Below are 26,661 nucleotides of genomic sequence, written 5' to 3'. Positions count from 1 at the left end.
ATGGATTCACCAAGGGCAAGTCATGCCTGATGACCCTGGTTGCCTTCTATGATGAAGTGACTGCTCTGTGGATGCAGAGAGATGGGTGGATGTGGTGTACCATGATTTTATCAAGGCTTTTAATATGGTCTCCCACAACATTCTCACAGGCAAGCTAAGGAAGTATGGGTTGGATGAATGGACTGTAAGGTGGATAGAAAACTGGCTGAAGCATTGGGCTTATGGGGTAGTAATCAATGGCTCAATGTCTAGATGGCTGTCAGTATCAAGTAGAGTGCTCCAGGGCTTGGTCCTGGGGCCAGTTTTGTTCACTGTGTTCCTCAACGACCTGAAAGATGGCTTGAAGTGCACCCTCAGCAAGTCTGCAAAGGACACCAAGCTGGGGGGAGCAGTGTATATGCTGAAGCATAGGGCTAGGATTCAGAGACACCTAGATAAATTGGAAGATTGGGCCATAAGGAATTTCATGAGGTACAACAAAGACAAGGGCAAAGTCCTGCACTTAGGACAGAATAATCCCATGCACCAGTACAGGCTGGGGACTCAATGGCTGGGCAACAGCTCTGCAGAAAAGGACCTGGGGGTTACAGTGGACAATAAGCTGAATTTGAGCCAGCCGTGTGCCCTTGGTGCCAAGATAGTTAATGGCATCCTTGGCTGCATTGGTAGGTGTGTTGCCAGCAGATCTAGGAAAGTGATTATTCCCCTATATTCAGCACTGGTGAGGCCACATCTGGAGTACTGTGTCCAGTTTTAGGCCCCCCACTACAGAAAGGATGTGGACCAATTGGAGAGAGTCCAGCAGAGGGCAACAAAAATGGTTCATGGACTGGTGAACATGACTTAGGAGGATAGGCTGAGAGAACTGGACTCATTTAGTCTACAGAAGAGAAGATTGAGGGGGGATTTAATAGCAGCCTTCACCTACCTAAAGCGGGTTTCAAAAGAGCTTGACTTTCATTGGTGGCAGACATCAGAACAAGGAACAATGGTCTCAAGTTGCAATAAGGGAAGTTTAGCTTAGACAGTAGGAAGAATGTTCTTACTAGGAGGGTAGTAAAACACAGGAACAGGTTACCCAGAGAGGTGGTGGAAGCTCCATCCTTGGAGGTTTTCCAAACCTGGCTAGACAAAGCTTTGCCTGGGATGATCTACTTGGGGATGGTTCTGCTTTGAGCAGGAGGTTGGACTATATGACCTCCTGGCGTCCCTTCTAACTCTAATTTCCTATGATTCTATAAGACCATTCTAGCCTGACACCATTTACTTAAAAACAAAACACAACCACCCCCCCAAAAAAACAAAAACAAAAACCCCTACCACATAGTCTGCTAACACAAAGCACAAGTGATCATTTGGTTAATTTAATGTTATCACTCCTAGCTCAACCACCCTACATAATTAATTTCCCACCTGGCAATTAAAAAAATTTAATCACTCCTAGAAAGTTAACAGTTTTCTCCCAGTAAGTTGGCAAAATTGTGTGCGTTTCCCCTCTTTAATTCTTTTTCCATAGCTTATCCCTCCAACCCTGGATCATTGCAGTCTGTGTTCTTCAGGAAGACTATAGCACAACTTGCCTTTAAGCAGCTGGGGCAACCCCTTGTGGCCAAGCTTGTCCCGTTTTGTACAACTCTTGCCTCCTTGGCTCAATACAGACACTCTGATTTAAGGTGAACCAGGAAGGAGTTTGGGACAAGACTTTCATAAACCACTTTGACCTAAATCAGTTATGTTTGATACTACATTCAACCATGTTTATCTTTAAAATGTTTCAGCCATTTTGAAACTGATTTATTTGCACTGAACTTCTATTCTGTTACAGGTTTAAACCAGTTTCTGATCACTTAAATTGGTTTATGTGCAACTTCTGTCCCTAGCCCCAGAGTACCACTCTGCTGCCTCACCAGCCACGCTTTGATGATAAAGAAGGGATATATAAGTCTGGGGGCTGCCCTTCAGAACACCAGAGTGAGCTTTGGCTGCTTCACTCCACCCTGCTCATCAGTGGGCTCTCAGCTCCGTGCCTGGAGCAGGACACCTCTTCTTATTTTGCCTGCTTATGCCACTTGCTTAATTCTCTAGGCTCTAGCCCCTTGACACAGAATTTCTCTGGGATTCAGCCTGACCTCTTCTCTCTGCACCAGGCCTCTGGCTGTACCTCAGTCTGTGGGGTCCTTTTTGTCCTACTTTGATCCACTGGGCCTCAAGACCACAGTCCAAAATGCAGGGAGCCTCACTAAGGCCTCCTGTCTCCCCTTTAGCTACTTCCAATTTTCATAGAGGGCACTGTTCACTGGATTCTTAGCCCTACCTTGATTCCCTGGGTCTAAGCCCTCAATTAAAATGTTATGTGACTCACTGGTGCCCCACTGTGACCTGTCTATTGGTCCCACTGGGGTTCTTTCTCTCACTAGCCCATCTGACCATTGGTCTCACCTGGGGTCTAAGTCCACAACTCTAAGGACAGAGTGCCTTCCCTTGCACTCCCACCATGGTCACCTGCTTCCATTTTACCATGCCCATGCCTTGTAGCTTTCAACACACAAACTAAGTATTTTGCTGGAACAGTTTCTTTAAACCCTTCTGGGTCTCTGTATCCCAGTAAACTCCCTTTCCTTATCAGCTGGCTCTTCCAACCCTCCAAAATACCTGAGTTTGCTTGTGTTTCCCTCTCCAGCAGCCTGGGCCTACAGGTCTTCCCTCTGGCCCAGGAGTCGGGCTTCTAGTATCCCAGGCTCCACTCCTCTAGCTGGGCACAGAGGTTTCCTTTCTGCCCATTACTCAGGCTGCTCTCATCTGCTGCAGTCTGCTCAGCTGCCCTTCAACTACTATCAGCTATGTGCTTGCTTAGAGCAGTACCCCTGCAGCTTATTGCAAGGCACCTTGCCCCAGTGGTTGCTTGCACCTCTGTGACTTCTGCTTTTATTTCCCTTGGCTCCTTAATTTTTTGCATCTGTCCCTTACTCAGCTGCCCACAAAACACTGCAGTCCTTGCCTGCTGCTCTTTCCCTCTTAAAGTAAAAGAAGCCCTTGACCCTGGTTACAGGAATTCAACTATTATGAATCTATGGAGTGCACGAGTTGTTGTTCTTTAAGTTCTGTTCAAGTTTCTGCCACACTTTCTCTTCTTCCCCAAGCTAGCTACTTCCAACCACACATTTGTTAAGATAAACTTCTATCATTGGTATAAACAATCTGTATTTTCACGTGCAAACAGTATGGTCACTACTAAAATCCTTACTGCATTGGAGCCCCACATTAGCTTGGATGGATGCCTGTACTGCATTGTTCTTGATCGTCCTTGCCACTGAAGTGACACACATTCTAATGAATCCCTTGCTTCTGGCTTCTCCTTGCATCCAAAGCCACTCAGGCTTTAATTTTTCCTGAATACATCTTCCTGTGACATGCCACATACATATCGAGCCACTTAACATGGGCTTGGTTCATTTAATATGGAAAGAAGTAGTGCAGAATTAAAAAACTGACATGCTCTGACTTTCCCTGTGTGCCACAATGCCTCAGAAGGACTCTCATCGGTGAACACATACATGACACAGCAAGCGGATTTGAGACATTGGGTCTTCTAGCAAAGTAAATGTAAAACAAACATCTCTTTGCTTGATAACAATGACACTATGCATTTGAATCATGGCATCATTTTAACAATTTCAAAGTACTTCTAGAAACATCAGTGATTTAGCACAGGGGCAATGCATAGGGGATGCACACAGGTGCACATATACCCCCTGAGCATGGTGGTGCACCCACTTCAAAAAGCCCACTGGCCACTGCTGATGCTTGATCGGTTGCTCACCATCCCGCTGCCAACAGTGCCAGCAGTGGCTGCGGGAGCTCCCCTGCCTACCACTGCTGTGCTCCTGCCGCCACGCTCCTGCCGCTGCCATGCCCCCAGCCACCAGGGGCATGTGCCATTCATAATTTGGCAGTATATAGCACTAGAGTTGTTTGGAAGTGTGAATTTCCATTCCATGGAAAAGTTTGGCAGAAGGCAGGGCCAGGTGGCATCTTGGAGACTCTACAAATACGTAGAAATAAAAACAATCCCATTGAGGATGCCACTGAAATTTGACAAGATCTGGTGAAATATTTTTACTTTTATGAAATGCTAATTTTCAAGGGAATATTCTTCTTTTGAAAGGTTTTCAGCAGCTCTGCTCAGAGCCTGGCAAAACTAAACCCTTCTGCCTCATGTCAACCCTGAGCTTGCATCATGATCCCCATTTTACAGGAACTGGAGACATGAAGAGGTTCAGTGACATAACCAAGGTGAAGCCTGGGGGGCCAATAGGAGAATTGGCATCTCCTGAAACACAACTTAATGTTCTCACCCTGGGCAATGCTTCGTAGGATTTGGATGCATATATCTGTGGCAGGTTGCTGGGCTTTGCCTGACTCTCCAGGCTTAGGAAACCGTGAATGCGATTGGTGGAGCAAAACCCACCAATCAGAGACAGGCAGGGGAGGAGAGTCTGCTCTACTCTGGGTGGGCTTATTTGGGAAGTGGACTTAACTGGGAACTGCCACTGCAGCCCCCCAGTTGGTTCATTTTTAATCCAGAGGTGGAGCCCCAGAAGAAGATATAAGCCATTGTGTGCCGAGCATGTGGCACAGTCGGCAAGGGATGAAAAAGAAGAAAGAGGTCCCAGGGCCAAGAAGAGCTGGGAGAGCTGCTCACTGGGCATATCTGGCTGCCCAGAAGAGCCCTAGAGATTCCACCACTGGATGGAAGCAGTGGATGGTGCAGGCATCACTGCAAGAAGGGTCCGTGAGGGACCCAGACCCAGGAAGCTGCAGCGAGGCAGCTCGGGTCTCTAACCCCGGCGTAAGGCTGGGCATGGGAGCCAGCACTACCATGGGGTGAGTCATTGTGGGGCAGAAGGCCTTGGAGAAGGAGGGGCTGGGTGATCTGGGACCTATCCCCTTCAGTGGGTCCGCAAGGGCCCCAGGAGTGGATCCCGAGCGTGGGGAGCAGTATTCGGAGTGGCACAGCCCTGGGCATGCATGAGGCAGCCCAGGCCCGCAACTCCTGAGAAAGATTGAGCCACTGGGACATGTGAGCAAGTCATGCCACTCCTCTGAGGCCTGGAAGTGAGCTCTCCCCTGGAGAAACATTAGCCAGGCCAGGGCAGCTTATGGACATCCTCCACCCAGCTCCTTGGGACACGCGAGTCAGTGGGGCAATGGGTCTCCCTCTGGGGACTGACACTCAGGGGAAGGTAAACTCAATAAAGAGGCAGGAGGAAGCAACCCTCTAAAAGGAGGGGGACCACTAGAGAACTCTTGTGCCTCATGTTTTGGAGTATTTTCCTGATTGTTTGATATGCACTATGCATGTGTGGGATGTTTATTAACTGTTAACTGTATGCCTTGTTTTTCAGAATGCCATTTCTTGTTGTACTCACTAGGGCGGTGTGAAATGGCACTGTTCTGTTTCAACTCGCGTTTCAGCGTTTCGGCGGAACAGCATTTTGTTCTGAATTTCGTTTTGATTCAAAACCATTGTTCCATTTCATTTAATTGAAACCGTACTGCTGTTTTGATGCTGTTTCGACATTTTGCCCATAGGCTATAATGGGGAAGCTCAAAAAAGCCAATAGCTTTGTCATTTCTGGCTTGATTTGAATGACACAAGAATGGTAGGTAGCCCCTTGGGGGGGCATGAAGCCTGCCATGTTTCAAAGATATAGGTGTAGGAGTTTCATGGGAACTACACCTCAAAGTCTTGAAAGCAAAACTCATGTCATGTGTATGTGTTAAGCCACAATGGTGGGGTCAAAACTGCAGGCCTCCTAGGCCCTTCTGTGGCCACGAAGCCTGCCAGCTGTCAAGGAGATCGGTGCAGGGGGAGTTTGGGTTGTGGGGCCCTGAACCTCCAGCTGCTGACAGGCAAAACTGGAACACACAGCTCACTCAGCTGACACCAAGGCAGAAAGCAGGGCAGTTCAAACAATGCTGTCTTTTATGTAGCTTTTCCATCCCTCCCCCAGAGCACTGGGATTGGAAGAGACCTCAGGGAAGGATGACAGTCACTGGCCAGCTACACAGTCAATTATGAGAGCACTTCTTCCCCCCACTTCCCCTTCCTTCTGGTTACTTTAGTTTCTGTTTCCCTGCAGGCAAGCCCGACTTGAGCTTTGAAACTTGAAACGTTTAAAAAATTTTGAAATGTTTCAGCTTGCCTTGTTTTGGTTCAAGGCTGTTTCAAGGCTCTTTGTTTCATTTCGATTTCGCTGTTTCAAGCTTGAAACGAGTCGGAACAGGGTCAAAATGAAACTGATGGCAAAATTTCGCACAGCCCTAATACCTGTTCATACCATTTGGGACTGTTGTGCTTACCTGCTTGCATTTGGGTATGTATACAGTTATGGTTATATTTACTTCTAACCTGTAAATACTCACCTTACTTCACTACTTCTTTTTATATATATATATATATATATGTCTGTGTGTGTGTGTGTGTGTGCGCGCGCACATAATTTGTACCTGGTTGAGACACTGCTTTCTGTTTCTTCTCTATTGAGACATGATAGGTGGAAGGGAACTGTGAGTAGACTGCAGTTTCCACCCCCTGCACGTGTGCCCTGGTGGCTTTCCCCTTCCTTTGGTGAGGGGGGACACTGACTTTGGGGACACCCAGGTTACATACTGTTCAAGACTAGCTGCCTGGTTGTCCAGGGTCAGGTTGACTGTGATACCCAGGATGCTGTGGCTCAGTGGTCCATTTCTAATAATAATAATATGTTGCATTTAAACAAACACTAATATTCTTTTAAAGTATAACCAACGAAGAAACTATATGCAATGCAGCTACCTCTGGGGTGAAACAAGCAGCTCTCAGACAACACATGGCAAGTTAGTTTAAAAATGAAGAACAATTGGATTAGGGAATCATAAATAAGTGGATTCCATTTCCCTTGTTGGGATATGGCCAGGACATTGTGGTTAACACTGCAGCTCTTAAGAAAATGCCATAGGATCTTTCTGAGAACTACAGATAGCTTGGGCCTCAGCTTTTCCATGCTTTTCAAAAACATCTTCACCAGCATTATAATTCTTGGCACTAAACATGGGTACATGGAAATAAGACAATATTGCTCACTTCCAACTTGTGGTGGTATCTACATGTTAGAATTTTCCTACCCAAGAACTGACCCAGCCTGACTCTTCAAGATCTGCTTTTGTCACAGCGTAAGGTGGCATGCATGTAAAACTCCAGACTAGCTAAGAGCAACCCATAACATAAATTTAGATTAACTCATGCCAGATTTCCAAGAGCCTCATCACATACCTCATAGGATCTGACAAAACACAGCAATCATGAGGGTGTGATCAGGGTTCTGAGTCATAGCTCCATGCTGCCCTGAGGAAGCTTTATGCTGCTCTTGTATAATCCACTATTTGCTTGCTCTTGCTGCTGTGGAGATACTAATGCAGTACACGCAAACATCTACCTACAGGAAGTGCTGCTCCAGCAAGGTGAGTTCAGTGGGTTACTGTACAGCACATGCTGCTAATGTAGTTCAGTCCTAGTTCAGTGGGTTATGTTCCTGTACAATGAATGCAAGGAGGGCAGACTTGGACAGACCTTGCTGTAGGATATGTAAGAGTCTAGTAAAGTCCTTTCACCTGGGAGCTTTTCAGTTGGAATCACAACAACCTGAAGACCATTTAGCACAGTATCATCCAAATGGCCTCAGAGGCAGAAAGGTGAAGGCTACAACTGACAGTATATGTGAACACCATATCAGGGCATCTAAAACTGATCTTCTCATCTAGTTTTCATCTTTGCCTCCATGGGGAACTGTTAATTTGGGGTTATATTAAGTAGAGTTAGTTTTGGCCATGTTAGAACTGGCAGCATCTTTAGGAAATATGGCATTATGTTATTATAAAAAACCCTCAGGATACTGCCAGGAAGGAAGCAGACAGATACCATAGTATCCATCATTATTATGGACCCAACTCAGAAAGGTATTTTAGCATGTATCTAATTTTAAGCATATAAGTTCCTCTCTTGAGGTCAACAGGACTAGTTAGGCTCAGGTAAATTATTGCAGTATAGAATAACAGTACAAGACAAGCCCAGTTTGACTCTCCATCCATCTCAACTTTGTGGAACTATAAAATATAGCATGGCTCTGTAATGTCCTATCTCACCAATTCTGGATTACTTGCAGTGACAGAGCCTCAGCCATCTCTATTAAAATCCTGGTAATTTTAGGTCTGACATTCTTTTTTTTTAGCCTTACGCCATTGCTACTTATGAGTTACTCTTTTGAGGCTGTGAATAGTTCCCTTCTATATATCCTGACAATTAAGTTATTCATGAAAGATGATCATGTTCTCCATCCCAAGTCATAGATTTGGTTATATATCACTCCTTGTGGGTTCCTATGCAGGAGTCCCACAGAAGCCAATGGTGGCATCATGAGTGTGGATCCAGAATGAATGTCTCATTCTCTAATATCTGCAACAGTTCATGAGCACTTTGCAATGCAGAAGCATTACTCCTTTGGAGGTAGCATAAAAGAGCTAAAACCAGCATAGGACAGGTCATTTTTACCTTTTGTAAATAAAGAATGGTCCCTTTTAGCACAGCATAAAATTTCTTCCACCCTCTTCTTCCTCTGGGAGCTAAAAAGAAGAAAACCAATTTGTTATACTTTCCTGCTTATGACACTACTACTTGGTTTTCACAGTTTGGAAGAAGACAATACATCACCATTATGAAAACCCACCACAGATATCCCCCGACTAAACCAAAGGTTTCTCAGGTCCAGTATATTGGGCTTCTACCCATATTAACTAGGGAATCTGAACCACTTAAGCATCCAACACCCAACTGACATTCAAAAATGAGGTGAACCATTCAAGTGCAAGACCCCTTAGGCCTTCACCTGAAGTCCAGGTGACCTCTTGATTTTCATTATTTCTCATTCTTGCTCAGCCTGACATCCATACCTAGAATTAGAAAAGTCTAAGTGGTGGGTGTTTTTGTGGGAAACTTCACTTCAGCTAAGCAAACTGGATATTACAGGGAACACCCTGTTCTAGAGAGATTTGTAGGCTAAAGGCTCTGAAAATTCAGATGGGCTTTGGGTATGCAGGCAAACTGATGAGTATCTACACAAACAGGCCACACCACTAAATTTTTCAATCTGAAATTCGCTCAACATTTGTAAGTGAGGGAAATGTGTTTTGCTTATAGATCTTTGGATGAACTCCTGGCCTTATGGCTTAAAATCTGGGTAAAGCAGATGGCCAGGTTCAGCTGGAGGCATGTCTGGTACCTGCTGTCACAGACCCAAATGCTGCATGCTAGGCTGAATCTCTAAATCCCAGTTTATACCTTACTGTTCTGCTCAGTGGGCTTTGTGGGCTTTCTAGCTGCAATCTCTAGCAATTGCTGCTGACAGTGATACTCATGCATGCTAGACTGAGGAGCAGCAACGCCTCTGTTCCAGATAACTGCACGTCCTTTGTCTGTGATGCATGAACTGGTGGGCATAGCTGCCAGCATGTTTTTGTGGCAATCCCTAAGGATTTCTGTAACTCTTAGAGGATCAAATCCAGATGGAAAGAAATTGGAGGCAGATAAAGAGTCACAGAGACTCCCAGCCCTCCTTGCTTTGTTTGGTTATACACCCAAACTAGCACATTCTCATTACTGCAATGTCCAGGTGTTAAGTTAATGCTTGGCACCAATTTAGCCCTTTTTGTGCTTGCTCTCAAGGTATTTTGCAGGGAGGGAGAGGTCATTAGATCTATTTAATGTATAAGGAAACATGGAAGCAGAGAGGTTTATGTGACTCACCCAGCAGCATGGAGCATCTGGCGCAAGATAATGGCAGAGAAAGGAATGGGATGCCAGGCTCCTGATCCCAAGCCTAGTGCCCTATCAGCTGTGCCCTGTTATCTTACCCAGTCTGTCTCTGTTGTCTCTTTTGAGTTGGGACAAGGTGAAAATACTGTAGCTTAGGTATTGGCTGGTGTTAGTACTAGAGAGGAGAAAGGAAAGCAGTAATTCAGCCAGGTGCTTCAGGCTGGGGAAATGACTGCTCCTTAGAAGCCTGGTTCATTTTCTTCCAGGGTAAGGGTATGAGATATATCACAACCTCCATATGCTTGCTGCATGGATCAAGTGACTGTGTATGTCATGGGTAAGGCAGCTGAGGTCTTCCCTTGTTCCTTCAAACATATAGTGATAGGCGCTTAAGCAACCAGCTCTCCCTGCAGCCATCTCTATAGCAATGTATGGTACTGCAGAGGGGACAGTCCACCATGGGCAGGCAAAGAAGAAAGATGCTAAGGCACTGATGGGAGAGGCTGACAAAAGTACCCTTATGCTTACTTAGAGACTGCCAAGAGAAGGGAGACCTTGGGCCATAACCTTATGTATTCACGGGCTTTTAATGGGCTTCAGTGACTGGGCCATCCATCTCCATTAACAAAAAAAATCCTCAAAGGTTTTACTAATCATTGGTAATTAAACAACAGTTTCCAAATATATTTTCCATTATCTTTCCTGTACTCCCAGTTGGCATCAATGTTACTTAGCACCCTGTCACTAGTGGATCTTGTGCATGTACAATGTGATGGCAGAATGTGAATGAGCAAAAGCCTCAGACTTGAGGTCTATATCTAGATTTTCTTCAACTTTGGCATCTTTGGATCTGGATGAGCCCTTTAAAGAAGAAGGATCTAGAGCTGAACTTCCCCTATAGCTCAGAGTGCTGGGCTGCAATGTCTTGGTTAAGTCTAGAATAGAAATGGGGACCAGCAATTAAACTTTGACTTTCCGAAGTCTGTGGGGATATGCCTGCAGTGATTTGGTTAAGACCTACTTCTTTAATAGAAGTGTTTGGGTCTCTGTTGTGTCACACAAGGGTGAATCTACATGTGCAATTAACGTGCCTGAATTTTCTGTGCAGAAAATTCAGGCTCATTAAAGCTCTCCCAGTGCACGTCTACACATGTGCCCCCATCAGCAGCAAATTGAGTCTGACAGGAGCAGCCCATTCCAGCCTCCCTGGGGTGCCAGTCCTAGGCTGGCAGGGGGCATTGGGGCTTAGCCCTCAGCTCCAGAGGGTGGGGGACAGGGAGGGCAGAGATTGAGACCCTTCCCAATCTCCTCATGGCTGGGAGGTAGCTGCCCCACAGCCAGGACAGATCTCCTACCCACATGAAGATTAAAACAGGTCCCAGTCTCCACATGGCTGGCAGGCAGCATCCCATTGAGCCAGGACAGCTCTCTGTACCCCCGTGGTCCCCCTGCTGTCTAAGCTGACTGGGAGCAATTTGCTCCCAGTCAGCATCTACATGTGTACTACTGTGCATTAGTTAATGTATCTACAGGTTCTAGAAAACGGTGCATAGGACTAATATACTACACACACATTGCTGCACATGCGTAGATGGTGATGGTTTACTGTATGTTAGATTAGTCTAATGCTCAGTAAAGTGTCTTGTGTAAACACACCCATAGGCTGAATCCAGATGAACAGGGGCTTGTGTTCTGTGGCGCCACAAACTTGTTTGTGACACCACAAACTGCAGGTAGGTAACATTAAAATGTGCTGCTGACTGCAAGTTGGAAGCATGGGGCCAAAATTTGCTACTGGGAAATTCCAGTAGCAAATAAAAAGTAGTAAGAAAAATATAGCATGGCCCATGCAACAGGAGTATCCACCCAAAGACATGGGGGCTTAATCGTCAAGGGAGATGCTCTGGCTATGTGCCAGAGCATCTCCACTCCTTCAGTTGTGCCCTGGCTCCTCCAGCATGCCAGAAACTAGGAGGAGCTGGGCATGGGCAGTTTTCCTGAAGCAGGACAATTTGTTCCTGTGCAAAACACACATACAGAAGCATGTGCTGCAGCAAAAAGTAGTAGCACAAATTTGTGCTGCTGCTATTTTTGTCACTGCACATTGGGATGTGGCCATAGGGTGAAGATACGTAACACATTTACACCAAGGTACTTTGCCTTTATACCAGTTTAAAAGTGGAGCAGACAAACCATATAAAGCTCTACACTAAAAAATCACTGTGATTCAGTTTGAAGTTGCCCATAAAAAACTATAGCACCACACTCCAATTTAAGTTACACTGATATAAATGCCTTCTTTCTGCAGCTGTAGAGAATCTGACTGACTATCCTGGAGCAACTCTTTGCTCAAGTTCCCCCCACTCCCCTACCATCTAGAGGCAACATGCAGTCATTGGGTCTCTTCTTTCTGGCTTTGCTGCCTGGTACACTGGTATACTAAACTAATGTAAATTGTGTGGATGTCAAAATGTTGTGTGTCTGTAACTTTAGTCCTGGGTCTAAGCTTCCCCATGGGGAAGTACCAAAAGAAAAGGGCCCTTGCTCCATTTGGAGCACTACATGCACTCCATCCATTATTCAGCTAGGTCTGCAGGTATTTCCCCCTCTCCAAGCTCCTGGGCCAAGACTGCTCTTGTGGCTAGGTCTGTAGATGGGGGGGGGGGGGGGGGGGGGCGTTTCCAGGGGAAAAGTCTTCAGTCCTCCTGTCCCCATGTGGAGCCAATGAGATCTCTCACTTTGTGTTGTCACCACTTTTGGTAATTAAAACAAACATTCTGTTTGCTAGAAATCAGGTGGGGAAATAACTAAGTTAGATGGCAGAGTTCAATATATGCCAGGGAGAAAGAGCCTATGTAAAGCATCATTACAGGATGATGTATCACGCCACCTTCAAAATAGGGTTTTAAGTTCTGCATGTGTCTTGTACTGCATTTTTGCAATAAGGCAAAAATCACTCAAAAGGGAATAGCAAGGGTCAAAATTACCAACCTTGCAAACCATGTCTTTACCTACAGTCTTCTATGACTCTTGCTAGCTGCTTTTACCCAGGCGTGTGCCTGATGCTATACATACTTTTTTTACTGCAGGTTCTGATCAAATCAGTTTTCTCTTCCATACATGTCCTTTAGTGGCATGTCAGGCCAGATTCTGAACTTCTCTTTTTAGTGTCTTAACACATACTTCTCTTTCCATCCATGTCAGCGTGGGTTTTCCGTGTGAGGACACCGTGCTTGTAGGTAATAGCATTCAGCGCTTGGGGAATGTCCAGGAAAGGATTGCTGCCATCGATGATCCTTGTCACTTTCTTCGCACTGGCTCCAAATTTGTCATCCACAAGTTCCGATAGTGATTTTCTCAATTCGTCTTCATCACTTGGAAACAAATCCAGAGAATAATACACTGGACAAAGATCATGTGATTTTGAAAATACAGGTAACAGGCCATGCATTAACTGTCCTTGATGTGAGTGAATTACTTATTACAGAGGTGGTGGAATAATAAAACAAGTCATTATTTTATTTTATTTTTAAATAATGCTAACCTAGGAAATATAATGCATGCTGTCAAATTCCCCACTCATAAGCACAGTTGAAGTCCTGTCAACTCAAAAGGCATTGCACTGAGCATAACTGCAAACTGGACAGTCTGTGACTGTCCTCATTATAGCTTTGTGACAATACTTAAACAAAGGAGGTGCTAGGCTGGAAATTGGTGACTTTTTGGGCAAAGTGCCAAAAACACCTGCAAACCTGACTTGTAAGTTGTTGGCATGCCAGAAGTGGATGGCGGAGGAGCCACAGGGGCCTGATCCTTGTTGTGGCAGTGCAGACCTAGCTCCTTTCCCACTGTCTGCCCCAAGGCATGAGTACACCTGTCGCCAGCAATGAGCCAGGCCAGGGCTTCGTGGACCCTGGTGTAGCTATTTGCAGCCTTCTAGCTGCTTGCCACAGCCAACACAGGCCTGGGGCAGACACTTACTCGCTGCCACAGAGCCCAGGCTTCTTGCAGCAGGCAGTGGAGAAACTGCAAGCAGCTGCACCAGCGTCTGTGGAGCCCTGACCTGGCTCACTGCTGGCAGTGGGTGCATGTGTGCCTTGAGATGGATGGAGGGGAACAGGCTGGAGCTGCACTGCCACAACAAGGATTGTGCCCCTCACAGCTCCGTTGCTGTCCACCCTGAGGCATGCGTATCAAGCAAACTGCTTTTGCATGCCTCACACTGGCACGTGTGCCAAGGGTTGCCTTCCCCTGGGCTAGACATTATCAAACATGTGTCAGGCTGGAATGCTATTCCTAGCCATGTAGTCCTGCATGTGTGGGTGACTACATGTATAGGCTGAGCATATGCAGTGGTAAAAAAATGGAGGAGAAAAACCATATATACCCCTCATACTTCTCTCCAAGAATTCAGTGGCTAGGACGTTAACCCCGTTATGCAAACGGTGCAGAGTTGGTTCAAACCTAGGTCTCTCTGATGTCTTAATAGAGCACTCTAATGAACATGTCATGGGCAGATATCAGCCCAGCCCTCTTCTAGTGCTCCTTTTCGAGCTGGGTGATAGGTGGGAGATATGTGGGCATAAGAGGAGCCAGAGTATGCATGACTCTATGAGGTGGCTGCTGGTCTGGCAGGATGGGAACCTGAGTTCTAGTTGGCCCTTGCTTCCTGTGACAAAGAAGGTACCCCCTGTTCTGCCCTTTGTTTATTTTCCCCATGGACTGTATTAGCAGCTCAGCTTCAAAAGGAGCGTTGGAGAAAGAAGTAGATAATGGCTGTCCTATGACATGGTGTCTAGAGTACTCTATTGGCTTGTCAGTCAGGAAGACCAAGTTCAAGCCCCCTTTAGGGGACAGGGTGGAAAGAAAAAACCCCACAGCTTCCAAGGTGACTGTCATAGAAATTCAGCTATGGAGGGGAAAGGCACATCCATCCAGCCCTTTTCCACTCTTGGTGCTAAGTTGGGTAGTCATGTTTTTTGCTTTTGGGCCTCTCAGGCCACTATGTGTTCACAAGAGGTGTGCATATGTGCCTTGACTACAACTATGAATGCCCAGTCTGAACAATTAGTCACATACAGTTGTTCATGTGTGCAGGTCAATATGTCCAGAAATAGAACGCCAAACTGTGTAAGTGCCATTTTTGACACTTAGAAGACCAAAAATGCCATATAGATCCCTAAATCTGGATACTTAGATAACTAGGAAGGAAACAGATTTCCAGGTATTGTTTTACCCCTGATTCTTTCAGGAGCAGTTCTCCAATATTACCCAGGTTTAGAGGGTTGTGTTTTCTGTCTCCTACTTTTTAAAATAGGTGTAATGCTAAGTACACAAGTGTAAACCTTCCACCTGTCTGGGTTTTTTTCTTAGCTGGTTTGGATAAAGTAAGAATGAACTGAAACTCTAAACAAAACTTTACTGCAGTTCATGGCTGACAAACCAGGAGCAGGAAGCAACAGTATTTCTGCAGACAGCTTCAGTGCATGAAGTTAAAACTACCAAAGTCCCCTGCCTCTACAGCTTTGGTGCTTCAAAGAAACATCCAAACAGATGGTGACCTCCTCCACTTCAGCTGTTTGAAATAGAACTCGCTGGAAAACGCTAATTATTTTGAAAGAATCTGAATGTCACTTTTGCTACATTCCCCTGTCTGTCTCTGAACCTCTGGATGTTGGGTTCCTGGAAAGCCTGCCTGTCTGATGGCAATTAAGCTCCCTTATAGGGCAGGACAGCTGTGGATCCTGAGCCCACAGCCTTCTTACAAAGACTTGCCTTCCACATGTTGGGGTTGTGTGTAAGGCCGGCCCATCCTACTCTGAAGAACCTGTGGCTGCAAGGCGTGCCGCAGCCAAGAGGCCCTCTGTGGCCATGAACACTTCAAATCAGTGCCACAGCAAAGGGGGTGGGGTGGTTGCCACCACTCTGTGATGCCGCCATTGTCACTGGCTTTATGTCCAGCCATTTGCCACCTCCTGCGCCTGCTTTTTTGCATCAGGGGCTCCAAAACTAAATCTTGCAGGGGGCCCCAAAAATTGTGGGCCAGCCCTGGTTGTGTGTCTGGGTGTGACAGTGTTATTTCAGCCTATTACAGACTTTTTGGAGAGGGGACTATTTAGGGGGCAGGGCAGTAAGGGTGGCAGATGACTATGGGGAGGTGACAAATGGGAGACAGATCTGACGATAGTGGGGGGTGGTGTTATTTGCCTCACTGGTAGGAATGAGGAGGAAGCAGACAGCCTGGCATGGGGTCTGCTTAGCCCATGTGAGTATGGGCTCAAAACCTGTCTCTGCTACCACACCAGGAACTCCTTGCTCCATGCAGTATTTGTCTCAGCGCAGAGAAGGCAAGAGATCTCTCATGTTACAGCCAGCTTCCCTGTAATAAAGCAAGAAACCCTGCAGCAAGGCAACATCCACCTCACCTTCCTCCCAGATCAAAGACTGACACAAAGGAGGAACAAAGGGGAGTGCATGGAAATGGGAGGATGGGTGGAGAAGAAAGACCTCAGAAAAACCAGTGTAATCCAATTGGGAGCTGAACTGATCTAGCATTTGGCATTTCCCCATGCAGGGGCTCTTTCCCGATGTCTGCTGTGTGGGTGAAAGGTTCCACCTCCCAAAAGCTGGGTGTTTTGCAACAATTGTATAATCACCCGACTCTTCCTGTATTCAGCTGAACCAGCTGCACTCTCTCTGAACTCCCTTATATAAATTTTCTTACCAGATGCCAGTGCATTTCAGCTGCCTTAGTGGAGCTGGATGGCTCCCTCTAGTGACTAACTTTTGGTAATATTCTCGGTTCCTTTCTGTTGAACATGGTATGCTAGTCGAGGCCAATCTTTCTGGCAGATGTGCCACAAATAAGCCCTGCACCTTCCCCAGGTGCCACTCCAATTCCTTTCCCTTACCTAATCAGCTGCTCTGCTGTCTGCTTCCTCCCTGTGCTCCATGTAGGAGAGGCAAGGATTTTTGTGAGATTTTTTAATTGGATCAACTGTATTGTTGGGAGAGGGCTTTTTGCCATATTAGCGATATACCTCTACATTTTCTGACTGAGATGGCAGATCAAACAAGAGTTTGCTTACCAGGCAACATTCCTTTGCATTCCTATTTTCCAGCTGCATTATTTGACTGCATCATACCATAGGTTCCCCAAATCAACCAACTCTGTACACTGTAATGGGCCAGAGGACATTGTGCTGAAGGAGGATTAGTAGCTGTACAATTTTTTCCTGAGTTACCCTCTGGTGGTTCTTGACAGAATATCCTTCCAAACTTGTATTTAGCGGTTAATCACGGGACAATGTGATCATCTTCACTGAGAGAGGGCGCTGCATACTTCACTCCAAACTGCACAGAAGTTATGGCCTGACTGCTGGCAGTTCGATACACTCAGTTCACATCAAAGTCAACAGAAACTGCATGTGCTAAGAACTTCTGGAAGTCTGGCCACAAGTGCATAACTGCAGGAGGCAGCTGGCAAGGCAAAGGGAAGCAGACAGAGGCCAAACAGTTACCAGAGCCTAGTAAATTTATGAACTGGATTATATGACATGGTTGCTTGAAACAGCAGGGGGCTAGACTCGATAACCCAGAAAGCCCCTTGCAGTGCCATGTTCCTTTGACTAGATGTAAACGAACTGTTGTCTGAAGATGGTCCCCCAAAAGCATAGAGATTTGTTTGCTGACCTTTAAAGTCCCACCCGTACAAGAAGTTTCCCACAAGACAAATTATGTATCCATGTTGAGGTCCATAGAAGTCGATGGGGCTTGCCTTGCACACTCAGACCACAAGTGGGCTTAATTTATAAAGGAATAAAATTTAAAATAGAGAAATGAAGCAGAGCTTGGGTATGGGTGTTGCAAAATGTATTATAATTTATATTAATCATATACAGCATGTTATTAACATATGTACTACATGGTCATCATGGGTGGTGTGATTATGGTATTAACTGTTTTGAGATTTATCATCACAGTTAGTTAAACTGCATCCAATTCCTACCTGGGTAAACATCAGGAAAATAACTCCAGGTGCCTCAATTGGTGGGGACTGAAGCTTATTTCCAAATGGAGAAGCTTCTGTGGTGTGACTGCAATATAAACCAAGCTCACATGGAAGAGAATATAATTCTGAGTGACTAACATAATCCTCAGATTTAGAGCTTCTCTGATCAAAGACCACCCATATTAAAGTGTTTGGAAAGTAGGTGGCACATGGTGGGTACTGTTCCAAATCACTCAGTCACTCAAGTAATCACCCCCTTTACATGAGACCTCCTGCAGAAACAACAGCACAGGCATCTACTCCTAGTGAGCATCATCTAGGCACTTGGATGCTGATGGATTCCTTTTGCAGGTTTCTGATACATAAATAAATCTAACCATGGGAAGGGGCAGTGTTCGAGTACCCAGGGATTTGACAGGTACATTTCAAAGCTGAAAAGGAAATGTTTGTATTACTGAGTAGCTAAAAAATCAGACCTTGGTCCTTCAGGATGGCAGTCACCTCTTCATTGGAGATGCTCGAGCAAGGGTGTGTGCTTGTGAGTGGGTGAAATGTATTGCTGTGTAGAGTTGGGCAAGCTCATTGCCTGAACTGCCACCTATGCCCTCCACTGGCTGAGTGCACGGGGTTTAATTTCAGAGGCAAAGTTCCTTGTTGGAGCATTTCCAGAGCCAGCCTGTGTTAATGATGCACTTTCCTGACTCTTCCTGGGCTAAATACTGGTGCTGTCTACAGCTATTACAGAAATGATAGTGCCTCTGGAGTTAGATAATACTTAGAAGTGATACTTACATTGCCCACTCCAGCTTCTCATTTTTTATTGAGTTATACAGCGTCTGAAACAAGAACATAATATTAGCCCTTAGCATGTCCTCCAAGAACTTAGTCCTTTCTGTAGAAACCTGCTGTATACCACCTCTGTGCCACAAGACGGTCTCAGTGAGCTGCCCAAGTACTGACTTGTTCCTGGACAGCTGTTTGAAATATTGGAGCAGCCAACTATTGTAACAGAAAGGCATAAGAGTGAGGGTCACTCTGGATTCATGCTCTAAGTGAACACCTGGCCATTTGAGTGGGGAACAGGAATCAGGGTGTGGTTGGCTATAGAAACTGGCATGTCCTAACCACTCTTGCCTGTGGGGGGCAAAAGGCCTAAACAGACCTTTGGCCTGCCTCTCCCAAATGACAAGGGCAGAACTGTAGACTTGGTCTGGTGAAGGAAGAAGTCCTGAGCAAAGTTAGATGCATAGCAGGTGTAGGGATCTCTGCTGCACATCTCAACAGCGAAACCATGCAGGTCAGCCCTGCCTTCCAGTCAGAGCCTAAAGGCTCTGAATAGGCTCTGTGACTTGGAGCTGCTCCTGGGTGAATTCCTGCCTCCCCAAAGGTTGTCAGTGGCTTTGCCACCTCAAGGCAAAGTGCAGAGAGGGATATTTGAAATGACCCAATAGTAAGTGATGAACACCTAGCACAGAGTGAAGATGGCAGAGCCCAGACCATCACATGTATTAAGCCCCTGCATGTTTCAAAATGGCCGTTGGGACACTTTATCTAAAGCTCATTTGACAAGGTTCAGATAAAGTGGTCCTGTGGCCATTTTGAAATGCATGGGGGCTTAACACACATGACAGTGAGGCAAAATGTTCCAATTAGAACATGGAGCAGACTCAATTAATCGAGTCTACTCTGATGCATTCTAATTAGAACATGTACAATCATGCCTATAGGCACCCTGGATGACTCCATGTTTAAATGTCTAAGTCTGCTACCCATCCACAAAGTGGGCATGTGTAGGCTACAGATATTACCATGAATGCTCAGTCTGCTTGACTATGTAGTTGTCACATGTGTAGGGCTACATGTCCAGGAACAGTATACCCATGGATGCATAAGTACTCTGTATACATCTCAAAATGGCTACTTAGATGACAAGGAAAAAATAAAATGCCACTCTTTGAGAACTGGCTTAGGGCAATGAAGTTTAACACCTGAAACTAGGCTCCAGAAGCAGGTGACCTACATTCTGCTTTTGGTGTTTGACGTTGGGCAGTTCTCTGTGATTCAGGTTCCCAGTGTGTGAAATGGGACAGTGGGGTCTGACTACCTTACTGGGGTGCTGAGAGGTCTAAATACCTAAGGTTTGCATATACCATGCCAGAAGCTTTGATGGAATTAAGGCAGTAGTTCTCAATCTTTTTTAGACTGAAGGCATCCTCAGAAAATGCCAGATGGTAGTTTTTATTTGTTTTTTGACTACAGAAAAATAACACAGCAATTCTGTTGCAAAGAATTTGGAAAGACTACAACAGGTCATGATGTCATATGTGAAATTTCTGGGTTTCTCTTGTAAATCATGTTTATACACTTAACAGCGCTAGCATTGTGCAGTGCCCTGCAACACCCTTGAAAGCATCTCAGGGCAGTCCAGGCTCTCATTCTTGGGCTGAACCTAGTAAAATATGTGGCCTCTAGAGGGCACCTGGAAATGTTCCTTCTGGCCATCATACTTGAAACTGCAATCACAGAGCTAGCTGGCTTTCGTTCCCCAGCAACTTCTGTGCAAAAGTACTCCATTTCAGGCTGCTAACATTTTTGCAACAGATAATAATGTTGGTTGGGTTAATTTATCTGAAACAGAGAAAGTGTTCATTGTAGTATGTATAACCTTTTCCCTGCAACTGCATGTGTTGTGTTTAACCAAGATGGAGGTGTATGGAGGGAATGGTGCATCTGCGGGCTGGTTGTATTCATTTGGGTGTATTGTTCTGTGCTCAGATGCATGGTGATGCGAGTCTAATAACTACAAAAACAGAGTTATGCTTTGGTAGCTTATGAGGAGGGAAAGGAGTCAACTAGTATGAATAAAAATTGTGCAGGGAACAGACCTTCAGTGACTCATTCTGACAGGCCAAAGTGTTTCAAGCTTTAGATACTGGAGCTGATAACATTTTTTTTCTAGTGGAATAGTTTTCCAATGGAAAATACTACTAATTTGATTGTATTAGAATATTCCTTGGGAATGTGCCCGTTTTGTGGAAAATGTTATGGAAACAAAATGGTATGCCTACTTGCCAGATCATCAGCAGGTGAGAGGGCTGGGCTATCTAGCTTCCCTCACCCCCAATGGCTGGTCAGCTGTATCTGTAGGGAGGTATGGATTTGGGGGAGTTGGTCTACCAGACTGAGAGTGAAGTGGTAGCTGGACAGTCCCAAGTTTTCAAAAAATATGTTGCTTCTTCCAATATAGAATTTTTCAAACTACTTTTTCTGCAGAAAATGTCACATTTCTGCCATCTCTTTTGATTCAGGGCAATATTCTTTAAAAAATCCAGCATTTTCTGGGGAACAGAAAAACTGGTATGTGCTCAGCTCAGTTTAAGGCATAGTTGTTTTAGTTGTGAGGGCTATAAAGTTTGAAAACATCCTGAAAGTAAAACATATAAATGGTACATGGAGCCTGGATGGAAGGCCTGGTTAAGATGGCTCTTGCAGTTATTTCTCTGTGGTTCGGTAGCAAGGATATTTTGATTAGGAGTCTGAACAACTGTGACACTGAGCTGCTGTGTGAGCTTTCCTCTCTGGCTTCTGTTGTCCATCTGAACTTTTGGTTACCTAAAGTGTAAATTCTTCATTCTCTGCCTATGTACAGCTCCTAGCACAATAGAGCCTATCTCTAAGTTGGGACTTTTAGGTGTTACCATAAGACGTCATTCCTCTCTCTTTATATCACATTACCTTCAGCAAATCCTTTGCAAAGTCTTTCCCATTGTTTAAGCCATCCAGGTTTGCTATAAATTGCTGGCATGACATCTTCTTTCCAATATTCTGTAATACACAGTAGTAGATCATTAAATCCTAGACAGTTTTTCGTTTAATCAAACAATTTTTAAAGAACAGATTTGAGAGATTTATTTGAAGGGAGCTGGGTCTGACCCAACAGCGCAAAGCTTAATGCTCAGGAATGCTGTGTTTCTTCCATTATATTTAAATCTTGCTGGGCTCACTACTCTGGTGCCTGGTATTTGAAATCTGAACTTTGATGCAGTATCTTAAATAGCTTCTTTCATTATAAAGGGCCGAGCCAAAAGCCTATTGAATGAGAGGTAATTTTTGCAAAGGAAAGTGGGCATTAAGGCCCATCATCCCAATGTGGTGAGTAGCACTGATCTTTTGGCCCTGATGGAAATGAGTAAGGGGCAGGGCAATGAGAAATCTGGACTATTGTTTTCATCCTCTGGTGGCACTAAGAACCTGCAGCATTTCTGGTGAGAATTATCAGACAATGCAAAGGTTGTGGCTATGTAAGATCTTCTGTTATTGAGATCTAGCAATGTGGAATACAACAGGCTTTGTTGAAAGATTCAGGCAGGCTAGCCCCAGTGACTGAGGCTCTACATAGACTAATAGGGCTGTCTGCTGTGGTTAGCCTGTGCTGTTTTTCAGCAATGTATTCCATCTGGAAAATGAAAAAACACAAAGTTTATTGTTCAGAAGCAATGACAAGGATGATGACTGGCTGGGTGAAATCTGTGTGTCCCCCTTCGGAAGGACTAGGTTAATCAATGTAGAAAGATGAGTCCCTGGATTTAAGTCAATGTTGGCCAAAGAGAAAAATCTCTAAGAACAAACAAATATGTCATCAAAAATGCTCTCCCAATGCAATCAAATCCAGGGAGCAGCCCCCAGGCACTTGTTTTTGAATTAAGCACTTGAATGTAATGCAAGCTCATAAAACAATAGCAAATTAAGAAGCTAACTGGGAACTTGTTGACTCCCTGGAGGTATTCATCTCTGTGCATGGCATTCAAAGCTCCCCAGCTGTCACTGCTTCCAGCTCTGAGCCCCTTTTGTCCACAGCATTATGTAGTACCATGTGGGCAGGCTTTGGGATTAACATGTCTAGTTTCGCCCCGTTGCTGTCTCATTAACTGCAGCTGAATTGAAGACATATTTCTCTTTTAGCTCCTCTGGTTGTTGGTGCCACATTTGAATGACTCTGTCTGATATTCCTAATTATGCGTACTATCAATACTAGGTTTTGGATTAGTTGGTACCCCAGGGAGATCACAGAAGAGAGAAGTAAAGTACTGTAACAAATCTGCAGCCTCCTAGGACATTGCTGTCATCATTGTGCTGAACACCACAACCGTACAGACTCCCATAGCAGTCATAGGAATGCATCTTATATCCTCTTGTTCCAAAGCATGTGCCTGTGTTGTCAATCATGGGTTCCTAAAATTAGGCTCCTAAGTACATAAAACTCAACTAAAAAAGACTTGATTCCCAGAAAGCTTAGAGCCCAGCAGCAGCAGCTGCTCATGTTTAAGGTAATACTGAAAAACTGAGTTCTTATTTAGGAGCTTAAATTTAGACTCATATTCTAACAATCATGGCTCCAGGCCTCTGCTTGCTTGTTCTAATGGACTTCTAATAGTACAGGAGATAACAAAAGTTAAGCGGTGCTGTTTTTGTTGAGCAGAGGGCAGTGGGAGGCACACACATGTGCTTGGTGGTGAGTTAGTGGGTTAGAAACAGCCACTGGAACAAATGTGTGGATGGAGGTATGGAAAAAAAGAGGAAACAGAAAGAGAGAGAGAGGAAGAGAGAGACAGGGGCATAATACTGATGAACTTCCAGGAGAGGGCAATGTTATTGGTGGCCCTGAAATATTGAATACCTGCGCACAGGGAGGACAGGAGTGTAGGCAGTACACTTGTTGAGTCAGCTAAGGGTATTCGTGTTACAGTTCTTTGTGCTTCCTCTTGTACAATGAACATTTCTTAGCCAAGACGAAGCCTGTAGCAGCATTGAGGAAAGCAGTCATTTCTTGAGCTACTGAAGAGGATGAAATCATACATCTATTCCTATTTTCACAACAAAAAATGCTCTGTAGGAACCTAGGGCAGGCTCCTGGCAACATTAATTGGCATGGACTGGCTGTTTGAACTCCTCCACTATAATGGGCTAGATTCAGTCCAGGTGTTAGCAGGCTTTAGCAAAAGTTGTGCTTGCTTATGGCAGGTCTGAACTTGGTCTGTCTCTCTGGGTTCCTAATCCTGCTTCATGTGTATAATGAAATAAATGAAACTACCTTCCTGAATTAGGTCCTCCATGTAAGTAATTGCTTACACAGTTTAGAGAAACACATATGAGAGGAAGAGAATACTGGAGGCCTGTCGCACAGCCAAGTGTGGATCATAACTAGGAGAAAGGAAATTTCACCCAATCCTACATGTTCCTGGACCTGAAGAGGGAGAGCGAAAAATCACTTGAAGTTGACAACTTAGTTCTATACAGAGCATAGCTATGAACCCAATATATGTTGCAATAGCTAGTTAGCTATATCATGTCTGAATCTGCTCTTACATATTCAGTGGAGTGCTATTCATTCTGGTGTAAGCAGAATAAGTCCCAAGCTGGTTTCTTGGGACAGCTTGGATAATTATGTGCCCTTCCACAAAGAGCTGATCAATCTAAGATGCCATGACCAAGATGAGATCAAGTATCAGTTGCTCCTTCCTTCCCTAGGTGATGTGGGCCATGTGTAGGGGTCTACCCAACTCGAGTAGGCGGACAGATGATTTTGCGGGCAGATCACAGGCTCAGCCACCATTTTCACAGGCTTATTGTGGTGCCCCCCATCTCTGATTGGGCAAAGGGTCCTAGTGGCCCTTCCCTCCACTGCTGATTGGTGTAGAAGGCTGTCTGTCATGCAGCCCAGCCCCCTGCTGCTAATTGGTGGAGGGGGGCAGGGCTGCATGATTAGCAGCCCTCTCAGCAATCAGCAGCAAAGGGCAGGGGTGGCAGCCATCTTTCCTGCTCACCTTCATGCTGGCAGCCCACTTTGTGCCAGGCTGCACGGCTGGGAGGACTGCTGGCTCCTACTGAGGAGCCAGCATTTTATTTTTAGGTTGTTTTTTTTTGGTGGGGGGGTTCCCCATGGATTTTGTGGAGGTTGCCCAATTTCACAGTTTCTGCGCAATCCACACAATCATGATTTGAGTAGGTCCCTAGCTATGAGCCTGCTGTACAACCTCTTGCTAAGGAGATTGGGTCTCATTCATCATTAGGTGGCTCAACACAAGAACAAGAAATAAGCAAAAGAACTGATCCACTGGCGGATCAGCAAAGGTGTATTCTGGCCCCAATTTGGAAAGTTCTTTGCTCAGAAGAAAAACGAGGCAATTGAGACATAGCTAGGAGCTGAATATAAAGATGCTCCTGCTAAGCAGTGCCCCCTCTCTTCTTATCTCTGTTTGGTCTTATGGCAGACAAGTTTTAAAGTGAGGAGGCCTAAAACTAACCAACACATCATCTGGAAAAGGAGGGTCTTACTATATTTCCTGTAGTTTGAAATCTTTTCTCAAGGTGGGTTCACCTTGAGAGGCTTCTTATTTCACACAGTTTGATTTCTTAGCACTCCTAGATGCTGCTTGGGTTCAGGGAGCTCCAGGGGAGAACATTCTTGGATCAGAGTGGTTTTTATGAATCTCTGCCTGGCAAGACTATCACAAAAGTACATGAGGCAGGTGTCTGGCAATGCATGCTATAGAAGTTGTACCCTGACCTCTCATCCATGTGGTACTGTGGGGTCTTCTGCCCCTGCTGGCACTGCGGCACCTATAATGTGCCATCCCTTCCTAGCAACAGCTGCAGTTTCTGTGGACCTGGTGGGCTTGCCTCAGTGTTGAAACTGAATCAGAAGACGTCATGGAACAACATGCCTTCCTTGGCTTTTCCCAAAATGCTCCAGGCAATCAGTGGAGCAACACCAATTTACTTCAGCCAAACATCTGGCCTGTATGGTTTTTTGCCTCTGTAAAGCAGTAATGGGTCATTTTGCCTTCCCATTTTATAGATGAAGAAACTCAAATACTTAGAAGAGACCTAGGTTGTTGGGAAACTGACAGAAGAGTGGGGGATAGATCTCACATCACTTGCCTGCCAGCCCAGGGCCAAGTACAATGGGCATTATAGGTTACTTACAGATGTTAAAAATAAAACCAAAAATGCACTTTATTGGAAGAAGCAGCACCTTAGTTCAAGCAGGTTCTGCAGTGTCTGTATAAATCAGGCACTTCAGCAGGGCTTTTTGGCAGTTTTGTCTAAAATTGATCCAATCAACTATTAGATAAAAGAGCCAAAAAAGCTCCCCTAAAGTGCCTGATCTATACAGACATTGGGAGGGCCTGGTCTAACTAACGCAACGCCTCTTTTGGGCATGCGCTGACTTTGGCATGTTAGTGCACCAAGTTTAAAGTGCCGAGTTTTTTGTTTTGTTTTTTTAAACATCCATAAGCAACCATGTCTCATCTGCAACAGAACTCCTGGCTAGAAACCTGTGTTGTCCCCTTGGCCTTCTAGAATGCAAAATGGAAGATGATGAATGAGAGTGGGGAAACTGAGCAGTGCAATCATACTAATTAACTAACTATGGACTAAATATATGCATAAATCTACTGTGAGGGATTACAGGGAAATGGTTTCTCCATGGGAAATCAGTGGGGTCTTCACCAAAATTAATGCTTCTAAGGAGGAGGTATGGAACAGTTCTGGAAATACAGACCCACAGAAGGTCCCTAGCACCATAAGGCTTGCAGGAATTTCTATGCCACTACTTGTGTAGCTGAAGGGGACAGGGATGGGTAGATGCTTTCCCAGTGGACCTATGGAAAAGTGCAGGGAAAGTGGAGTCCATAGATGTTATTTCAACCTGAAGGCTATAGTTAGCCATGACTGACTGACTCTGCTGATGTGGGGGTTCCAGTCCTTGGAGAATTTATAAGTATGAACGCTTCAC

General features: G+C 45.1%; 1 protein-coding gene across 2 annotated transcripts in view; it reads right to left on the bottom strand.

The window, feature by feature from the left end:
• The window catches only part of PSD2 (pleckstrin and Sec7 domain containing 2), a 210,305-nt gene that overhangs the window by 27,036 nt on the left and 156,608 nt on the right, over positions 1-26,661 (bottom strand). For both annotated transcript variants that reach the window (XM_090020441.1, XM_090020442.1), the window contains exons 8-11: positions 21,597-21,686; positions 18,654-18,697; positions 13,034-13,224; positions 8,591-8,661 (exon numbers count right to left, since the gene is read on the bottom strand). In XM_090020441.1, coding sequence (XP_089876567.1) covers positions 8,591-8,661; positions 13,034-13,224; positions 18,654-18,697; positions 21,597-21,686 — 396 coding nt within the window. The remainder of the gene's footprint in view (positions 1-8,590; positions 8,662-13,033; positions 13,225-18,653; positions 18,698-21,596; positions 21,687-26,661) is intronic.

This window comes from Crocodylus siamensis, chromosome 10, assembly GCF_052110815.1.
Source record: "Crocodylus siamensis isolate JL-2025a chromosome 10, ASM5211081v1, whole genome shotgun sequence".
Lineage (NCBI taxonomy): Eukaryota > Metazoa > Chordata > Crocodylia > Crocodylidae > Crocodylus > Crocodylus siamensis.
The sequence above is the reverse complement of the archived record's forward strand: the minus strand, read 5'-3'. Positions and strand labels throughout refer to the sequence as shown.